The 21,476-nt window shown below is 53.0% G+C and overlaps 1 protein-coding gene across 3 annotated transcripts in view; it reads left to right on the forward strand.

Moving 5' to 3' along the window:
• Positions 1-20,843, forward strand: part of PEX14 (peroxisomal biogenesis factor 14) — a 158,384-nt gene extending 137,541 nt beyond the window's left edge. For all 3 annotated transcript variants that reach the window (XM_050788737.1, XM_050788751.1, XM_050788745.1), the window contains 5 exons: positions 8,570-8,655; positions 13,122-13,224; positions 14,458-14,555; positions 17,387-17,478; positions 19,629-20,843. In XM_050788737.1, coding sequence (XP_050644694.1) covers positions 8,570-8,655; positions 13,122-13,224; positions 14,458-14,555; positions 17,387-17,478; positions 19,629-20,085 — 836 coding nt within the window. In that variant the 3' untranslated portion in view covers positions 20,086-20,843. The remainder of the gene's footprint in view (positions 1-8,569; positions 8,656-13,121; positions 13,225-14,457; positions 14,556-17,386; positions 17,479-19,628) is intronic.
• Positions 20,844-21,476: the final 633 nt, after the last annotated feature.

Raw genomic sequence — 21,476 nt, forward strand, 5'->3', positions numbered from 1 at the left:
TAAAAGTACAAAAATTAGCCAGTTGTGGTGGTGGGCGCCTGTAATCCCAGCTACTCGGGAGGATGAGGCAGGAGAATCCCATGAACCCTGGAGGCGGAGGTTGCAGTGAGCTGAGATTGCGCCATTGTACTCCAGCCTGGGTGACAGAGTGAGGCTCTGCCTCAAAAATAAATAAATAAATAAATAACATTTTGTATAAATGGAAACATATAGTATGTAGACTTTTGTGTCTGGTTTCTTTACCATAGCATAATGGTTTTGAGATTGATTCATGCTTTTATATACATACATATGTGTATATATATACATATTTATATAAATACATATAATTATATTCATATATAGTTTATATATGTATTTCTATATTATATGTAAATATGTGTAATATGTATTTGGAAAATACATATAAAAGGAATGAACTATTTATGTCTATCTGATGATTATGATTCATGGTTTTTGCATCCTAAGAAACCTTTGTCTACCCCAAAGTTGAAGAGACTTTCTCCTATATTGTCTTCTAGGAAGTTTTATAATGTTAGTTTTTTGGAGACACCATCTCACTCTGTTGCCCAGAGTATATTTATTATATATTTTTATATATTATACACAGATATATATAACTTTACATATATATATAGAGAGAGAGAGAGAGGGAGAGAGGTCATTTTCATTGCTGAGTTGTATTCCAGAGGTCAGTGGACTTTCTCTTTCTTTTTTTTTTTTTTTTTTTTTTTTTGAGATGCAGTTTCACTCTTGTTGCCTGGGCTGGAGTGTAATGGCGTGATCTCGGCTCACCGTAACCTCTGCTTCCCGGGTTCAAACAATTCTCAACCTCCCAAGTAGCTGGGATTACAGGCATGTGCTACAACGCCAGGATAATTTTGTATTTTTAGTAGAGACAAGGTTTCTCCATGTTGTTCAAGCTGGTCTCGAACTCCTGACGTCCTGACCTCAGGTGATCTGTCCGCCTTGGCCTCCCAAAGTGCTGGGATTACAGGCGTGAGCCACTGCCTGGACTTTTTCTTTAAAGGGGTATATTTTAGACTTTGTGAACCACATATGTCACATGTTTTCCATCTCACCTTTTCCTCTTCTCCCTCCATCCTTTTTCCTCTTTCTCCTCCTTCTTCCTCTTCCTGTTCTCCCTTTCCCACGACCACAATTCTTTAAAAATTTAATAACCAGGCTGGGTGCGGTGACTCACGCCTGTAATCCCAGCATTTTGGGAGGTGAGGTGGGTGGATCACTTAAGGTCTGGAGTTTGAGGCCGGCCTGGCCAACATCGTGAAACCCTGTCTCTACTAAAGATACAAAAATTAGCTGGGCATGATGGCATGCCTGTAGTCCCAGCTACTTAGGAGGCTGAGGCAGGAGAATCACTTGAACCCAGGAGGTGGAGGTTGCAGTGAGCTGAGATTGCACCACGGCACTCCAGCTTGGGTGACAGAATGAGACTGTCCCCCCCAAAAATAAAAAAAAATAATAATAACCATTCTTAGCTCATGGCTGTATAAAAATAGGCTAAAGTAGGATTGGCCAACTGACTATAGTGCTAACTTTTGTTGCTCCATGTACCACAATTTCTTTATCTGTTGACCAGTTGGTAGTCATCTGGCTTACTCCCAGTTTGGGGCTATTATGAGTAAAGTTGCTGTGAACATTGATGTATAAATCTTTATGTGCACTTATACTTTTTGTTTCCTAGGAGTGGAATGACTTAGTCACATGTTAGGTCCGTGTTTAACTTTAGAAGAAACTGTCAAACTATTTCCCAAAATGGTTGTAGCATTTGTCTCCCCATCAGCAATATGTAAGAGTTTCAGTTGCTCCATATATTTGGCAACACCCAATAGTCTCATTTCTGAGCTTAGCCATTCTAGTGTGTATGTAATAGAACCTTATTGTACAGTACTTTTAATTTGGATTTCCCTAATGACTAATGACATCAAGCATATTTTCATGTACTTATTAGCCATTCATGTATCTTTTGCAGAGTCTTTTCCAATCTTGTGCCCATTTTAAAAGCTACTTTGTCTTTTTATTATTGAATTGTCAGAGCTCTTTATATATTCTAGTTACAAGTCGTTTATCAAATATATGTTTGGCAGATATTTTCTCCCAGCCTATGGCTTGTCTCTTCATTTTCTTGACAGTGCCTTTCGAAAAGCAAAAGCTTTAAATTTTGATGGTGTCATTTGATCATTTTTTTTCCTTTTTGGTTCATGCTTCTTATATCGTAAGATATTTTTGTCCAGATTTTCTTCTATGCTTTCTGTTTTCTTACAGAAGTTTTATAGTTTTTGCTTTCTTGTTTAGGTGTGACCCATTTTGAGTTAATTTTTGTGTATGGTATAAGGTGAGAGTCAAGGTTCATTTTTTTTTCCTATGGGTATCCAGCTGTTCAGCATGGCTGTTGCAAAAATTATCCTTTCCCCATAGAGCTACCTTGGCCTCTTTATAAAAAATCAGTTGACCATGTAAGCATGGATCTATTTCTGGACTCTTCTGAATTCTTAACAGCTTAATTAGAGCTCATATTTTTTAATCTATGGAGAGGGGATATAGATAGGCCTCTCAGTGACCTTCCTGCCTAAAGATGACACTTGCTAATAGCATTGTAGCCATGAAAAGTGGAAAAGATTGTCTTTCACGGGATGTACTTGTAAACACAGGCTTTGCATTTTCCAATACGACTACCGTTGGGCTACTGTGGTGCGTTTTGCCATTCAGGCTGCCAGGTCCTTCTCTTCAGAATAGAGACTATCTGTTTGTGTTGCTGCTCTCTGGGCCTATCTTTCTGCCCACCCCCAGCCATCCACAGCCATGGATGTGGGCCAGGGCCCACCCCGCCCCCAAGCTGTAGCCAGCCCTTCTCAACCCAGCCAGGTTCCCCATCTCTCCCCACATGTGCTCTCCACCTCTGTGCTGTAGCAAGCACTGATTTGGTGGGCTGGCTTTATTCCAGGACCTTACTGGGAGTGAGTTTGTCTTGTCATTTAATTTTCAGGGTGGCTTCTGAGCGAAGCTGATGGTCTGATGTGAGAAGCTAGAGACAGTGCTGTATGGAGGCTCCAAACCTGATGAACCTGGAGGCGACCTCAATGGGCTGGCCCTGTTTCTGCCACTGCCTTGCCCCTGCTTGGGCTGCCAGCCTCCCCAAGGACATGATAGTTCTCTCCCTCTTGTCAGCCAGCACATCACTGGAGTGCCTGTTGTCTCGGCAGGATGGTTCCGTGACAGCTTTCAGCTCTGTGTTGCCAATGAACCTTTACTGGATTGCAGGATTTCCATGGTGTGGATCAGTCTGTGACTTGCAGGTTTCAGGCTCAACATTGTCGTGTTGTATGCACAAGTCCCCGTCCTGTGCATGTGTTCTTAGTTGACGATGTTTGTTCTCACCTGTTAGGTGAGAATTTGGTTGGTGGAGGTATGAAGAAAGAGAGTCATGTTGGTTTTGTTGGTGTTCAGTGAATAGTTAGCTGTGGGGATGCACCTCTCCTGCCCCCACTCTCTACCGTGGTTTTACCCAAACTGGAGCCTTTGCGCAGGCTGACCTCCATGGAGCCGGGCAGAGCTTAAGGTAGTTCATGGAGTCTTGGAAGGTTAAGTTTCAAAGAGCTCCATGCCCTTTGCTCTATAGCAGTTTGTCCCCTGACCTCATTGCAGTCCACAGGGCCACAACGTAGAGGCAGTCCCAGGAAGGCCCAGGTGTGCAGGATGAGGATTGCCGCCACAGACGCCCGTCTCTTCAGCCTTCACAGAGATGCCAGGGCTGTGGTACTGGTGAGGAACCCCTGCCACGCAGCTAGAGCGCCGGTTCTTAGACAGCTGGACTCTGAGTAAGAGTTAAGATATCTCCTGTTCTTGGGTTCTCTGGGGCTAGCAAAGCCCTGCCCCCTTCAGTCAGTGCTTGATAAGAAGAGGAAAATGTCCTTGGAACCCCCCTGGCTGGTGGTGGCACCAAGGTTTCTGACCCCAGGCTTGTTGCCCACTTGCCACCTTGTCTGCCTTGTCTACATGGGAGGCGGGTCCCTGCTTCCAGAGTGCAGACTTGAAGCATTTAAAAAGCCCACTCATTCTCTTTCTTTTCTTCCCAGCTAGAGAAGAGTGGCTGCCCCGTCTTCTGCCCTTGTCTTTATACCTCCGGACATTCAGGGAGCCTGGTGGCGGGGAGGTATGCTCCCAGGCGCGCTACTCTCAGTTTCCTCGCAGGGTCTGCACTGGACTTGGAAAAAATAGACTCTGGAGGGGGACGGGCAGGACTCGAGGTGGTCGTGGCTGGGAGTTTGAGCCGGTGTGGACCATGCTGGTGTTTTTGCAGTAGCTGGTCTGTTACCCTCTGAGAGCCACACAGCAGGTAGGAGTCATCTCTATCTGAGTTTTTCTCTTTTTTCATTTTGCCACAAGACAGAATTGTATCACACATCTCCAAAACGAGTAAAATGGCATTTCAGCTTCTTGTCTTTATAGACTCTCTGAACTTTAGGAAAGATCATTCTGGTCCCTTTTCATTAATAATGAAAACCAGGGGGCAATAAAATGTTCTTAACGTGAGCATGGCAGGAACGAGGGGTGGTGAGGGGTGAAGGGTGAGGCTGCAGGGCCCACAGGTGTTTCTTGGGGCTGGAATTGCTCAGAGCTCTGGAAAGCGGGCAGCTGTCGCAGGGTCCTGGTCCTCATCCCGCACAGCCAGCATCTGCTCCGCCTCGGCAGCCCAGAGGGCCCCAGAGAAGGCTGTCCTCCTCATGGCGGGATGTTTGCAGGCGAGCGGAGGAACCCAGCAAATTCCAGGTGCCGGTCAACCTTTCGGCCCAGTCACAGCTGCTTTCTTGCAAGAGGCTTTGTGGTGTCTGAGAAATCAGTGGTGAATATGGTGTTCGGGCCGTGGGCCCTGTTCTGCGCTTGTTCTGCCTGAGGATTTTGGCTGCATGGAGGGATGTTCCGGGTATGGAGGAAAGCCCTCCTGAGCAGGGACTCTGAGAGAGCGGAGTGGCCAGGTTGCTCTGTCTTCACTTTTTCCTCCTGAAAATGGACTTGCACTAGATGTCAGGTTTTGTATCTGGAGCGCCAAGCAAAGCTGGCTAGAAGAGGGAGACAGAAGAGACACTTGCCCGGGACTCCAAGTGCCTGACTCCTTGGAGTCAAGGTGAAAGATCTGTTTGCCTCAGCGGTCTCAGAGCTCCCTGTGTAACGAGAGGTGATTCGTGTCAGGTGGGGGTGTCCACCATCAGCAAAGTAGCACTGTCCCCTTCCCATAGCAGTTTCTTAGACACCAAGTATCACTGCACAGCCTGGGAAGGGAGTGGGGAAGTCCTTGCTAACCATAACACAAATCCCAGAACCCATAAAAGAATAGATTGATAAATTTGTATAAAAACCTCTGCATGCGACAAAACACCATTAGCAGAGTCAAAAGAAAAATAAGCCAGAGAAGATGTTTGCGATGCAGATCACAGACAATGGGCTAATATCCCTGCTATATAAAAAGTCTCTCTAAAGTGACAAGGGAAAAGAAATCAAGTAGAAAAGTGGAGAGCATACAGTACACCGAAAAGGAAATGCTGATGAAAACATGTTCAATCCTCACTCAAAATGAGATCAATGCAAATTAGAACTAGAGTGAACTTCTGCTTTCCTGCTGTGGTATTGGCAGGAATCTCTGTGTTTGAATCGCGCATTGTGTGGGCGCGGCCGCGGGGAAGCAGGCATTGCGCAGGGGCTGAGGGTGAATTATCGGCCCCATGGAGGCAGCATGGCAGCATTTCTCAAAACTGCAAATGCACATGCCCTGGGACCAGCCTCTGGGAGTTCTGAGGCTCACGGGGTGCGTGTCCCCGTGTGGGAGATGGCACATGTGCATGTCGTTGATGGCAGCATCGTGTGCAATAGTAGAAAGTTGGAAATGAGCTGGATGCCCATCGGAGGGCAGGTGAAGTGGAATATCCTACAGCTGTAGAAAACATGATTGAGAGATGGGGGAACGTGAAGGAAGAGAAGACATCCTGTGCCACCTTAGATTGCACACAAACTCTCTGGAAGGATAAATGTAAGACTACTAATGGCTGTTGGTGGGGGGAAGCGTTTTTGTCACAGGCTGCCCTGTGCTATTTGATGAGTAAACTGTATGCGTGCTACCTGTTCAAAAAGTGTAAAACAGAAATGGAAGTTGGGGACCGAGGGAAAGGCCATATGTTGATTACAGTTTTGGGATCGAGATTCCAGGGCTGGGACATACCGGGGAGTCTCGCGTGGAACCCGCAGGCAGCGGGAGCAGTTTGGTGGCCAAGGAGAGACTCCAGGCCCCTCCAGTCCTGACGTTTCTGCCCCCTGAGAGCGCCATTCAGCAGCCTGGGGGAGGGGGCGTCTCCTTGCCCACCTGGAGGTCTTTGCGACTTGGATCCCCCTGGTTGGGCTGCATGCCACAGCCCCTTCCCCCTCATGCCACATCCTGCCCTGAGCTGAAAGGAAGAGCGGGCCTTCTCCTCCCCTCTGGTCATAAAACGCCAGGACGTGGAAGGTACCTCTGAAAACTGACAGGCACAGGTGAGAATTGAGGGCAGAAGTTTCTCAAGCAGCAAGTCCTTCAGCTTCCCTCCGCCGTGTTCTGACGCTCCTTCCCAGAGTTTAGAACGCTGCTGATTTTCCCTCTCCCCGTTTCCCCCAAATGAGCAGCACACCATGGGGGTGCCTCCCGGATAGCTCTCCACTGGCGCTGTGATCACCTTCCCCACTGGTCTGTGTCCCACCTAGGCCCCTCCTGATGACAGATCCTTCGGAGGGAGGCAGAGCACCCACCACGTGGCCTGGAGATGGCAGCTCCAGAAAGGTGTTGGCAGTGGAGACAGGACTGTCCCACGTGCCTTGGAGGATCGGATGAGGTCGTGGACATGGGAGCACTTTGTGAACTGGACATGGGAAAGAGTGAAGGTGGAAACTCTCCCCACGTCAACTGGAATTGCATCCAGAAGGGCACTTTGCTAGGTGCCGTGCTAAAGAGAATCGGGGCCAGACGCCAGTGCTGCGCGCCTGGGATGAGGGCACTTTGCTATGTGCCGTGCTAGAGAATCAGGGCCGGGCCCGGTGCTGCGCGCCTGTAAGTCCATCCGCTTGGGAGGCTGAGGCGAGAGGATTCCTTGAGTCCAGGAGTTCCGGGCTGTGGGGCACTGTGCTGATGGTGGTTCTGCACTAAGTTCTGCATCAATATGGTGACCTCCTGGAGCAGGGGACCACGAGGTCACCTAAGGAGGTCAGAAGTGGAGCCAATCAAAACTCCCATTCTGATAAGCAGTGGAACATGCCTGTGAATCGCCACTGCACTCCAGCCTGGGCAACATAGCAAGAGCCCACCTTTAGAAAGATGACTTACTTAATACAAATGAAGAGAAGAGAAAGGGGCCAGGTGCTCCTCCACGAAGACTGGCAGCTCTTCACAGCAGCAGCAGCGTGTTCTGAGACATCACCCCACTCCCTTCTTGCCCTCTGTGCTGGTCCCAGGCAATCTCCACCTCGTGAACCCTTGCAGCAGCCTCGCCCCAGGTCTTCTGCCTCTGTGGCCCCCACTTCTGACCATCCTCAGAGCCACCCCAGTGCTGCTCTTCAGGGTCATGGCATTCCCTGAATCACGTCCCCCAGTGACTCCCATTGCTTATGAAAGAATATTCGGCTTCCTTGACCACACAGTCCACCTGGCGCCACCTCTCCACCTCTTTCCTGCCCCGCCCCAGCCTCCACTGCACCTGCAGCTTCCTTGGCTTCTCTCCGTTCTCCCCAGCACCCTGCTATTGGGGTCCTCTGGGCCAGAGCAGCTCTCCTCTTTAGTCAGGCCCAGGGTGCTCACCTGGTCCACATGCACCTACTGTTTCTCCTTTGTGCTTGCTCCCCTCCAGCCCCCAAGGGCCTCAGGGCTCCTCCAAGGCCCTGCTGACCGTAGCCCCTCTCCCCTGCCACCCCCATCCCTTTTGATAGGCGTTCGCACTCTCCGAAGCCTCAGTCATTTGGAGACTCGTGTTTTCTCTCCGCTGGCTCCAAGCGAGAGGCAGGGCTGGGAGGTCTAGTTTACCACAGCCCACCCCCGTGCCCCCACCCAGCGTACCACAGTCCCCCTCTCCACTTCACTGAGACCCCGCTTGGTTCTGCTGTGGCCCCCAGCTGATCGCCAGCTATAGTAGGGCATATGTGGGTGTATTTATGCTCCCCAAAATGTACTCATGTTATCGTCTCTGGATCTTTTGTTCCTGAGGTAGAGACCATGCCATCGGTCTTCAGATCACCTCTGCCACCTGACTCCCGACTCGAGGCTCAGCTCACTACTAGATACCTCCACCCACAGCTTGCAGTCAGGGTTGGGTGACTGGCATCCCTTGTGTCCCAGTCGAGGTAGTGGGAACAGGAGGGGACGGAGCCGAGCTGCTGTTGTGATGATCATGTGCTGCCTTCCTACGGTAGAGTGTTCCACTTGCCCATCGTTGGAGGCGAGGAGACTGTGCTACTGAGGCACGTGTGCCGGCCCCCACCCAGGGAAGGACACCGTGTACGTCTTCTAACCCTCCTCCTCTTACCCCGCCTGTAGGCCCCGCAGGATCCCGATGGCGAGATTACGGCGCCCTGGCCATCATCATGGCAGGTATCGCATTTGGCTTTCACCAGCTCTACAAGGTGAGTCACCCCCAGTGGCTGTGGGTGCTGTGCCTCTGCCACCCTGTGGCATTCAGTGCCCTTTCACTGGCTGCCCTGCATGGAGGCACTGCCGTGCTCTGCCCTGGAGCGTGTTGGCAGCGAGAGGCTGTAGTAGAAGTCGGGGTTCACGGCTGGATCCAGGCCCTGCCCTGCTGCGGGGCTTGGCAGGCTCTGCCCATCTTTTCTCCAGTACTCAGCATGTACCACCTGGATCTCTACTTGCAGGGGCATCGTGAGGTCTGTCCCTTGCCAGCCCGTGTTGGGCACTTAGAGTAGCGCCTGCACAGGGAAGCCGTGCGAGCGGTTTTGAGACACAGAATAACATAATGGAAAAGATCATAAATGCTGGGCCAGCTGCTTTGCTGAGCCCTGGCTCTGCCCCTCAGGAGCTTGGTGATCACAGGCTCTGGTCTGTAAAATGGGGATAACAGTCCCAACCTCACGAGGTTGTTGTGAAGTCCCGAAGAGTCAGTCTCCCTTATAGAGGGCTCAGATCCATGCCCGGCACATGGAAGAGCTTTATACACCATTGTTCTGCCATAGCATTTAAGAGCGGCAGTGGGAACCTTAGTGTCATCAGATGTATGGGAGCTGTTCTTTTTGCTCTGTTGTGTTGGCATCTATAGAAATCTAGGATTTCCCAGGCTTCTCAGGTCAACTCTCAGGATCCCAGGCTCATTGCTTGCAACAGAACTGCAGGCATGAGGTAAACATTGACTCCCTTGTGAAGGCCCAACTTGGACATGAAGCAAATGAGTCTAGTTTCTAGAAAATGCAGGGCCAGGGTAGGTGGCCAGTCCAGATCTTGGGATCCTGGAGAGAAGCCTCTTTTCTTTCGAGGCTGCCAGCTCCTCCACCCCGATCGGTGATTTTTTTTTTTTTTTGAGATGGAGTGTCGCTGTGTCGCCCAGGCCGGAGTGCAGTGGCGCGATCTCAGCTCACTGCAACCTCTGCCTCCTGAGTTCAAGCAATTCTCCTGTCTCAGCTTCCTGAGTAGCTGGGATTATAGGCATGCGCCAACATGCCTGGCTAATTTTTGTATTTTTAGTAGAGATGGCGTTTCACTGTGTTGGCTAGGCCAGTCTCAAACTCATGACCTCAGGTGATCCATCCACCTCAGCCTCCCAAAGTGCTGGGATTACAGGCTGAGCCACCGTGCCTGGCCAGTGATTTTTTTTTTTTTAAACAACCTGAATGAGCACCCAGACTCGCCATAAGGCACATGAAACATGTTCAGCCGTGGTACTCTGGGATTCTTCATTTTTGATGCAGTACAAAAGCTAATGACAGTTAGAGCAGAATATTTTTTTTAAGTGTAGCATGTATTCCTGGAGCTGGACATTTTCATGTTAGAAATTGAGAAACAAGCGCTGGGCGCGGTGGCTCACGCCTGTAATCCCAGCACTTTGGCAGGCTGAGGCTGAGGATCCTGAGCTGATCACGAGGTCAGGAGATCGAGACTATCCTGGCTAACACGGTGAAACCCAGTCTTTACTGAAAATACAAAAAATTAGCCCGGCATGGTGGCGGGCGCCTGTAGTCCCAGCTACTGGGGAGGCTGAGGCAGGAGAATGGGGTGAACCCGGGAGGCGGAGCTTGCAGTGAGCCGGGATCGCGCCACTGCACTCCAGCCTGGGCGACAGAGCGAGACTCCATCTCAACCCAGATGTTTGAGATTAGCCTGGCCAACGTGGTGAATCTCTGTTTCTACCAAAGACAAATAAAGTAAAACAAAACAAAAAAACAAAAATAAGCTGGGCGTGGTGGTGTGAATCTGCAGTCCCAGCTGTACTCGGGAGGTTGAGGTGCAAGGACCACTTGGGCTCGGGAGGCAGAAGTTGCAGTGAGCTGAGACCACACTGCTGCACTCCAGCCTGGGCCACAGAAGGAGATCCTGTCTCAATGTAAAAAACAAAATAAGCCAGGCACAGTGGTTCACACCTATAATCCCAGGACTTTGGGAGGCAGATCACTTGAGGTCAGGAGTTTGAGACCAGCCTGGCCAACAAGGTGAAACCCTGTCTCTACTGAAAACACACAAATTAGCTTGGTGTCTTGGTGGGCACCTGTAATCCCAGCTACTTGGGAGGCTGAGTCAGGAGAATCACTTGAACCCGGGAGGCGTAGGTTGCAGTGAGCCTGCAGTGAGCCAAGATTGTGCCACTGTGCTCCAGCCTGGGTGACAGAGCGAGACTCTGTCTCAAATAAATAAACAGAACAGAACAAAAACACCTCTTGGGGCTCAGTACTTCTCCCCCTGAACTGGTGCCCCCTTCAAATCTCACTGACTGTATACCAGCACCAAGAAGGATGTGATACAAATGCAGAGTCCTCAAGTGAATGCCCCGGCTGTACTGAGCAGTAGGCACTGTCACATGGCCACCCATGGAGGGCCTGTGGCCTGATGGGAGCGGGAGGGCAGCTCGGCAGCTCGCCTTGGTGTGGGCACTCACAGGGAGCTGCCACCATAGTTTCTACGAAGCTCTGGGCTCTCTGCTCTACTTTAAAAAAGAAAAGAAACATTGCAATATCAGTCACAATGGTAACAAGAGAATTTCTAAAGCATCTGGTCAGTTTCTCGAAATTGAAAAAAAAAAAAAGAAATGGTAAGAAGCCCTTGACTTGCTTTATAAACATGTGAAGACTTCGGCTAGGGCAGCGTGTCTGCTCCTGCCCTTAGGACTTCTGATCTCAGAAATGGGGTGTTTAGTTGGTTACACACACATATATGATTTTTTTGTTTGTTTGTTTGTTTGTTTTTTAGACAGAGTCTAGCTCTGTTACCTAGGCTGGAGTGCAGTGGCATGATCTCGGCTCACTGCAACCTCTGCCTCCCGGGTTCAAGCGATTCTCCAGCCACAGCCTCCCGAGGAGCTGGGATTGTAGGCATGCGCCACCACACTCAGCTAGTCTTTATATTTTTAGTAGAGACGGAGTTTCACTGTGTTGGCCAGGCTGATCTCGAACTCCTGACCTCAAGATCTGCCCACCTCAGCCTCCCAAAGTGCTGGGATTACAAGCGTGAGCCACCGTGCCCGGCCAAGAATTCTTTACCTTTCATGCTGAGGACATTTCATCCTGAAGCATAAGGCTACCTTTGATGAGTTCTGGCTCAGTTGTGGGTAATAGCTCACACTGGCTCAGTTGTGGGTAATAGCTCACACTGTGGTTGAAAAGCACTTTGCAAAATGGGAAATGCGTCTATACATGTGCTGCTGAAGAATGATCTTCACTTAGGAGTCACTCTGGAAATGAATTCCCACAAACCCCTTGCAAGAGACCTTCTTTTCCTTCCCTGGTACAGAAACCGTAATGGAGAGGTTTCCGTCCTCTTTCCTATCTGGGCCCAGATAGATTAAGAACCAAAGTTGTCCCTGGGCAGCTCCTGCCAGGCCTGCGCTGCACTGCCGTTGGCAGCACCCACTGAAGTGGGCAGTGGGTCTCACTCTCCTCACCTGGGGGACTTTGTCTCCATATTCCGAGTGGCTGGACATCAGTGCACATATTCCTACAGGCAGCTGTCCCTGAAGGCCCCGCCACCCACCTCCACCCCTCCACACCCTCACCTCCAAGGCGACCAAGAGCACCTGTTGCCAGCCCTGCCCTGCCTACTTCCTTCCTGAATGGCCCCCCAGGCGTCCCTGGTTCTAGGCCCCTGTGAGGGGTGGCCTTGCCACATCCACTTTCTTTTTTCCCAGAGCCAGTCTCTTCTGGTCCTGCGCCTTCCTCTCCCTTCTGCCCTGCATTTAATTCTGGGGAACTCGACTTCTTTTGACTCTTACATGAAGGAAGTTTGTTCTGAGGATTCAGGCTTCATTTAGAAAAAGATTGAGGTGACCTCTTCCAGCAGCCTCAGAGCACTGATGTTATCCCCTGGCGAGAGAACCAAGGGTCCCAGAAGTGTGTTGTTGATTTTCCTTTAGTTTCTCCAGTGATGTTTTGTTTATTAATTGTACTCATTTGTTTCCGAATAGGTGATTCACTCACAGGTTCAAAATGTTCATGATTCAGGAGAATATGCCGGGAAGAGCTGCCCCTCCTCCCTCGCCTCCTGGAGGCTCCAGCAGTATCTGATGCTTGTGTGTCCATCCACATTTATATCTTACAACTTTGACAGTAGAGTTTAAAACTTTGTGTTACAGAAATAGTGTGGCATCACTAAGAAAAGTAAATAAAGGAACCAGAAAGTTCCCATCACAGCAGATCCAGCTGACTCTCCCTGTCCACGTTCCCTCCTGGTCCTTGTCCTTATTCAGGCAGAATTTTTACGTGGTTGTAATCGCAGTCTCATAACTTTTTCAAATATCTTGTTCATTTATGGTGTTTGCTTAGGGTTTCCAAAACCCGGGGATGACCGGGAGAAAGTTGGGCGGCAGAATTTGAGAGATTGTTGGAGGATAACCCTGGGTCCGTATGCATTCCTCACCCTGTCCCGCTTCTTTCAGAAATACCTGCTCCCCCTCATCTTGGGCGGCCGAGAGGACAGGAAGCAGCTGGAGAGGATGGAGGCCGGTCTCTCTGAGCTGAGTGGCAGTGTGGCCCAGACAGGTAAAGATTAATGACTCCATCAAGTCACCCCTCACAGCCTTCTCCAAGCAGCCCCTTCTCTGCCCCTCCCCTCTCCCTCCGTCTCCACTCTATGTGGTGACTTCATTTATCTGCTCTGAGAATCTGTTCACATTTGCAAATGAAGCCGCCGTCATTTCGGTTTAATTTGAAATTGCTTGTTTACTGTCGGCGCGGCCTCAATTAATTATGTTTTTACGGAAAGGCTCCCAACCTCAGAATATTAATAAGGGGAATAAAATGACAGCCTTTCTAAGGGCTGTAAAGTTCATTTTTAATTTCTGCTTCTATGAGGTTTTCAGGGGGGTTTTCAGTGATTTTCCCCCTTCCCTCTAAGACTCCACTGTGGGGTCAAGAGAGTCTGTAATTACTGTGGCTCCCAGGACCCTGGCCACCTCCCCTGTTATCGACTCGACAGGGCTCACGTTCATTACCCCGTGCCCCAGCAATGGCCCAGATTAGCTGGGACCTGTCGCACCAGAGGTGGCTTCTCCTCTTTATAAACTTGTTTACTAGACGGCAGCTCTGAATCTAGAAACTAGAGCGAGGCCAACGAGAGAGCCACCTGTCCCAGGCAGGAGTCTGTGTCCCTCTGGGGCACATTTGTGAAGCTCACAGAAACCCTTTCAGAAACCCTCTGATGCTGCCCATTCTACTGGCGTTTGCTCCTGCAAGGCTGACATTGGTGGCAACAGGGTCCTGAGGGGTCACAGGACACCAGGGAGTGGAACAGGCAGCCTGGGGTCAGGTGGGGAGGGCAGGAAGGAGCAGTGGGAAACAGGACTTGTGGCTTGAGCCAGTCCTGGATGTGAATGTGGCGGGGACCCGAGATGCATCTGTCCGGGCATTGGAGACTCCAGGAGTTTCACAAGGACACTGAGGCCCAGGAGATGAAGGACGCAGGCGCCAGAGAAGCCGGGAGAGCTCAGCAAATCATAGCCAGCTCTAATTAGAGGGGAGAGGTTCTGGACGGATATACTGTTGACCATGGACAACTACACAATAGAAAGATAAAGTAGAAATACTAGAGGTTAGACACAGGGCAGGCAGATCACCCAGAGTGCAGATAAATTAGATGGATTGCGGGGGGCTGGGAGTGTCTGCAGATAAATTAGATGGAGCGGGAACATGGGCAGCTCCTAGGTGCACGGACCGAGCGAGAGGAACATCTGTGCCTGTGAATTTAACCGCGCCGTGACTGCTTTCTCCTCGCAGTGACTCAGTTACAGACGACCCTCGCCTCCGTCCAGGAGCTGCTGATTCAGCAGCAGCAGAAGATCCAGGAGCTCGCCCACGAGCTGGCCGCTGCCAAGGTACCTGTCTCTGCCCTGCAGGGCCCTCCAGGCCCAGGTCTGTCCCATGTGCCCTTCACTCTTGTCCCTTGGGCCCGGCTTGCCACCTTCGGGAGCCGGACTTCGCCCCAGTCTCACGGTGGTTACACGGCCACGGCCGACGCTGCCCTTTCTCTCCTTGTAGAGACAGGAGGCCGTTGCTGGGCAGTCAGTATGACGTTTAACCGTTGAGGCTGTCCTTTCTCTCTCTCTGTCACCTCCCAACAGGAGGAAGGAAAAGCTACCCTCTGCCTGTGATATCTCATGGCAGCCATATCCCCGCAGCTCTGGAGGCCCTCTGTGTAGACGTGGGGCGGCCTCTACCTCTAAGTTAGGTTGCAGCTCAGCATGGCCAGGCGGGGTTCCGGAACAGACAGGGGAGAAGCGAGTCGCAGTCAGTTCACCAGCACCAGCCCCGTCCACACCACAGTGCAGCGGGCAGGTTCTCTAGACTCAGGTTCCACAGGTTCCAGCAACCCTAGGGAGCCAGAAGTGACTTCCGAGTCAGTGTCCTTGCCTCACTGCCCAAATGTGAAGAAATCGTGGCATGGCAGCTTTCCTGGCCCTGCCACTTGTTAGCTGCATGACCACAGGCAAGTTACTTAACCTCTCTGAGTCTTAGTTTCCTCATCTGTAAAATGGAGCCATAACGGCGCCTAATTCGTGGGGCTCTTCATGGGCTCAGGAGGGTGCCTGGCTCCAACCAACTCACAGGATTGCAGGCCTGTGTTCTGTGGGTGGGTAACAGGGGTCATCGCTGAGGCAGCGTCAGACAGACCAGGTCCAGGAGACAGTGGCCTGGTGGCTCCAGAACGCCCACTGGCTCTTCTCTCTGTCGCTTGCCCCACAGCTCTGTGCCCGGTGGACAATTCTCCCGGGCTGCCCCCACAAGCTGGGCTCTGGAGAGTCCCGTCCCGAGTTGCTCGCCCAGGGCAAGCCACTCCTAGTGTACGACTTGGCTCGAGCCAGCTCTCAAATCTTTTGCATTTGCAAAAACCACGAAAATGACGGTCTTTCCATTTTCCATGGAGTCTGGGGTGTCTCTTGAAGAGAGTCCCGGGAATCTCCCCCCTGGACATCCAAACCACACACAGAGGTGCTGCCTGCCCTTCCTCCTGGGGTGGCTGCGGGTACTGGTGGCCACCTCCAGCCACCGTGCAGTGCACGTTCTCCGCGGGTGGCCGGTCCCTAAAGCACCAGGAAGCCCAGCGACGGCCCCGCCTGCTCTCCTGGGTCAGATCATCTTTTGGATCCATGGTCGGCCTGTGGCCAGAAGCCATCCCGGAAATTGGAAAACTGTTTTCAGGCCTTGCGCATGAGATGAAGACCACATGTTGTGTTGAAGAAGCAGTGGGGGCCCGGGATGTGCTGGGTGGTGAGAGGGGTCAGGCCCCTCAGAGTTCCTCGAGCTGGCTTTGCTGCCGCTGTCCCTGGCCCACCCCAACCTTCTCTCCCGAGCTGCAGTGGGGCCACTGGCTTGGCATCTAAACTCGCATGTGTGAGGACTTCGGTTACCCCATAAACCAAAGACCCAGAGCTGTGTTTTCTCAGCTGTAATGTAAGTTTTTATATCTGGCTTCCAAACTCCTACTGGAGCACTGTAAAAAATTAAAAAGAAGAGCTTTAAGTAATTAAAAAACCTACATAAAACTGAAGGCTATGAGTTTTCTACAACTGTTTTTTAAAGAGACTGACTAAAAAGCCCCAGATGTCAGATTTTATTTCTAAATCCTGGCATCTGGCACCATATGCGTTTGGAAATCTGAGTCCTTTGTAGGCCGGTGAGTGGAAATTGCGCCCTTGTTAATGGGCTGCTGTAGCTTTCAAGGTCTCAGAGAAGCCAGAACAGTGGCTCCTGGGCCCTCCGTGTCTGGTGGTCTGGAGTAGGAACCCTGAGGGGCTGTGTCTGAGGGTGGCGGGTGACACACACTCACTCAGACTGCCCAGGTTTTCCTTCCTGAGACCTACAGGTCCCCCAAAGAACTGCTCCCTGCTAAGGTGTGCCAGCTGGGCTGCTTGCTGCGGCGAGCCCACGGCAGCCCCCGACCCCACGTCAGGGGCCAGGCCTCTGAAAGCCAGCCCAGCGGCCCACCGCACACTGGTGGGGAACAGCCAGGGAACGTCCCCTGTGCCGGCCCAGGGGTGCAGTATCAGGAGAGCTGGCAATATTCATCTGTGCACTTAAAGACAGCCTGGGGTGGCCTTCAGCCTGGGCGAGGTAGATCTCACACAGAGGCCTCATGTGGCATTGTCCTCTGTGCACATGTCACAAGCAGGTGGCCACCGGCAGCTCCCATTTGGGGACCTCTGGTTTGGCTGTCCTTTTCCCCATCTACACCAGCAAGCTTGGCCAGAAGTGAGATGTAGTCCTGTGAAGTTTATTTGGAAAACAGTGTTACCTTCAAAGGGGAAAGTTGTGCATGGAAGGATGGGGTTTGTCAGAGATGGTGGCTGTTTCCTCTTTCCACCCTGGGCCATCTTATATCCCAGGCGTCATACCGCTTCATACCGCACCTTCACGCCTCCACATGTCTCTCAAAGATGCCCACAGTACCATTATGGCACCTAAAAACACATAATGATTCCTTAAGTCATCAGATGTCCAAACAGAGCCGTGGGAATGTTTAAGGATGTCGTCATCCAAACAGAGGCATGGCAGGCAGTGGGCAGTGGCAGAACCTTCCTCCACGTTCCCCAGAACGGACCCAGAATGCCCCACCTGCTGCCCCCACCCAGGTTCTCCTGCAGCCGCAGGCCCCGCCCGTGCCACAAGGACCCCACCCTGAGCCTTGCTCCCTGTGCTCTGCTTTCAGGCCACCACATCCACCAACTGGATCCTGGAGTCCCAGAATATCAACGAACTCAAGTCCGAAATTAACTCCTTGAAAGGACTTCTTTTAAATCGGTAGGAGGGAGGGATGGGGACCCTGTTCTGGTCAGGCCTGGAAAGGGGGACTGGGAGCTCTGGGGCATGGGAGGGGCATGACCCTCACCCCCACCCCCGAGGACCCCATCTGTCTGGGCGACTCAGGCACTGAGTCTGGGGCCTTTTGAGCTTCTCTTTTCATTCCCCAGTTGACCACCTCTCCACTCCAGAGGTGACGGTCTGTGGCACATGAGTGTTGATATACAGCTCCCAGGCCTATCAAGACCTGGTAAGGGACAGCTTGAGCCAAAAAGCAGGGCCCTTGGAGCAGAGGAGAACCTCCTGGTTTGGCTCCTCCTCCTTCCTGAGCCCCAGGTGACCACTCAGTGACAGCTTTGTCCAGGGAAAGCCCTTGCGGGAGGGTCTTTGCGTTTTCTACTTGGAAGGCTTCCACGACTGAAGGCATGAGTAGAAGCAGGCCCTGCCCCACCAGCTTCTTGGTGGTCCCCCTGTTGTCCCTCTGTAGTGACAGCACATTGTCACCAATGCAGCCTCAGAGGCAGGCTGACCCACTTGTCCTGCTTTGCCTGGGACTGTCCTGGTTTTATTTATTTTTATTTTTATTTATTTTTTGAGATGGAGTCTCGCTCTGTTGCCCAGGCTGCAGTGCAGTGGCATGACCTTGGCTCACTACAACCTCTGCCTCCCGGGTTCAAGCCATTCTCCTGCCTCAGCCTCCCGAGTAGCTGGGACTACAGGCATCTGCCACCACTCCCGGCTAATTTTTTTATTTTTAGTAGAGGTGGGATTTTGCAGTGTTGGCCAGGCTGGTCTTGAACTCCCGAACTTAGGCGATCTGCCCACGGCCTCCCAAAGTGCTGGGATTACAGGCATGAGCCACTGTGCCTGGACTGTTCTGGTTTTTAAAACTAAAAGTCCAGTGTCCAGGAGCCACTGTGTCCTGGGAGCCGCCAATGTGGGCCGTCCTCCTGGGCTGATGCCCTAGGGTGCCTTGCATGGGCTGTCCTTGTTTCCCTGCTGGACTGGGTTTGGTGGGAGCTGGGTGAATGGGAGGGTACAGGTGGGCTCTTCACTAGGGTCCAGGATGGGGTGCAGAGGGGTCTTGCGGCTCCAGTCAGAAGACCCCATTTTCCAAGCCACTTAACTTCCTGGTTCTCCCTGAGGAAAAGAAGATGTCCTAGAAAGAGGTGTGGTGCTGGCAGAGGCCAGAGCATTGTCATTAGGAGACAGTCTCCATTTTCCCTAACCGAGACCAGTGCCTTGGAGGCTGGGGATGGAGGCCAGGCCGTCGGGTAACCGTGGGGCCAAGAAAATTGCACACGGAATTTCTTGTTAGTGTTGAGGATGCTGGTGAATAAAGCAGGCTGTGGTGTGTGCCCCATTCAAGTGGGGTCTGGGGGGAGAGTTGTGTCTGAGGCCCTGCTGGGAGACAGCCCTGTGGGCAGCGCTTTGTCCTCTTGGCTCAGGCAGAGATGGGCCTGCCTGTTGGAGAGCTCTGTCTCTGAGCCGTTGCCAAGTGGACCTGACCTCCCAGGTCCCTCCTGGAACTGGCTTTGGTTTGGGCTGGCTGCTGGCCCAGGAAGGGAGTACGGAGCAGAAGGGAGAGCTGACTCTTGCCCGTTGAAAGTGTTGAGCTCAGAAGTTTTCTAGCAAAGGGCACCACCGCCGCCCTTTTGGTTCTGATGTGTCTGACCCCCTGCCAGTGGCCAGGGCTCCCTGCCTCCACCTTTTGCTCAGACCATAGACAAATTAGGACTGTGGCTGAGGTGTCTGGAGTCCCCAGTCATCGCCCTTTTGGGCTCCTCCCTACCCTGTCCCTCTCCTGGCCACTGGGGTGGAGGCAGGGACAGTGCTGAGGATCAGGAGGAAGCAGGCTCCCGAGAGGCAGCAGGCCCCACTTGGCTTCCAGCAGCTGCCCAGGCAGGTGGGCCTCGCCCCGGGGGTCCCGGGGGGACCCTGGCTGTCTGTGGGGGCGTAGGACACTCTTGGCATTTATCTCAGCTATAGGATCTTTGCTCCTGAAAGGAGGGGAGGAAGGGCTCCATCCTTTCCCTTGCCCAGTGGCCCTTCACCATCGCCAAGGCCTTGGGGGTCAGGGAAGGCGTGGCCCTTCAAGGGTGGGAGTCCTGAATGCCACCACCAACCTCCTCCTCTGCTTCTCCCGCCAGGAGGCAGTTCCCTCCGTCCCCGTCAGCCCCAAAGATCCCCTCCTGGCAGATCCCGGTCAAGTCACCGTCACCCTCCAGCCCCGCGGCCGTGAACCACCACAGCAGCAGCGACATCTCACCCGTCAGCAACGAGTCCACGTCGTCCTCACCTGGGAAGGAGGGCCACAGCCCCGAGGGCTCCACGGTCACCTACCACCTGCTGGGCCCCCAAGAGGAAGGCGAGGGGGTGGTGGACGTCAAGGGCCAGGTGCGGATGGAGGTGCAAGGCGAGGAGGAGAAGAGGGAGGACAAGGAGGACGAGGAGGACGAGGAGGATGATGACGTGAGCCATGTGGACGAGGAGGACTGCCTGGGGGTGCAGAGGGAGGACCGCCGGGGCGGGGATGGGCAGATCAATGAGCAGGTGGAGAAGCTGCGGCGGCCTGAGGGTGCCAGCAACGAGAGTGAGCGGGACTAGGGCCGCGCCCACTGCCTCCAGCCCTGAGGACGGCGTCCAGTATGCCGGTGCGTGGCCACACCCTGCCTCCCTCTCTGGCCCTGGGAGGGCAGCTTGGAGCCCAGGTAGGGGGCAGAGCTGTCCTCAGCTGCACTGCGGCCTGGTGGCAGCGTGGGGAGTCGCACTTCTGTCCACCTGGCCTCCTCTCACCTGGCCGCCAGCCCCAGCCCCAGGCCCAGCAGCCTTTGGCTTTGACCTCAAGTCAGGCTGAAGGCAGCGAAGCCTCGGGGCTCAAGCCCCTGCCCAGCCCCCTCTCCCGGACAGACGCCTTGCCCAGGGTATGTTTGCCGAGTGTCTTGACTACCGTGACACCACGCATGGCCAGAGCTAGCGTCCCTACTGCCTCCCGACTCCTCAGTGGAGGAGGAGCTGCGGTCCCTCTGGTGTCTGCCGTCCCCCTCCCTCCCTGGACCCGGCCCTGGACCCCGCAGGTGCCTGTCCCCAGCACCAACCCACTCGTGCCCCGTCGTCCTCCCAGACAAATGAAACCATGCTGCGCTTCTGATGCCCTCGCTTGCCGTGTCATGGTTCAGCTAATCCCATGGCGAGATGGGGGCTCACTCCCTCGGAGGAGCCAGGTACCAGGACTTTCCTGACCAACAGCCAGCTCTGTCCTTCCCCCCAAGAAACACATGTTCATTTGTGTGATCATGTATAGACCTCAGAATGGAAGATAGGACTGTATATAATTGTAATAAATACCAGTTGCCACTATTTAATTTCTGCCTGTGGCTCCCTGTCTGCTCATGGCACCCTGGGCCCCGGGGGTGGTCTCAGTGCAGCCTCAGCCAGTGAAGTGTGGGTGAGGGCCCATGGGCAGCTTCTGCCGCTGCTCAGCCAGAAGCAGAGGGCTTTGTTCAGGTCCGGTGGCTGCCGGAGGGCCACACTAGCTGACCGCAGGAGGATCAGGGACCTCGTGTGACTGGATATAGACCTTGTGTGGAGTGACGAGCTCTCCTTCCTTAAATGGACGCATGCTTCCCGGGCAGGGGAGTGTGGCGTCCTCTCTGAATCCTCGTCTCCCCCAGCTCTCGCCCTCCCAGTCCCCCTTTCCCCTTCACAGAGCATTTGGCTAAAACCAGAAGAGCAGAGCCATGCACTCCTTGAGGGGCGCTCCTGTTCCCTCCAGCCCCCAGGTGTCGGGACCAGGCTCATGGGCTGCAGATGCCGTGACGTCCGTGTGCCTGTGCAGACACAAGGGCTTTGGACGCAGACACCGAGACGTCCGTGTGCCTGTGCGGACACAAGGGCTTCGGAAATAGGAAGCTCTGGGCAGCCCCTGCAGGTGTGGCCTCCATGCACCCGCCCGCCCCACCCCGCCCTTTCCTGGGGAGGGAGGAGGCCACGCAGTT

Source organism: Macaca thibetana, chromosome 1 (genome assembly GCF_024542745.1).
Source record: "Macaca thibetana thibetana isolate TM-01 chromosome 1, ASM2454274v1, whole genome shotgun sequence".
In the NCBI taxonomy this organism is placed as follows: Eukaryota; Metazoa; Chordata; class Mammalia; order Primates; family Cercopithecidae; genus Macaca; species Macaca thibetana.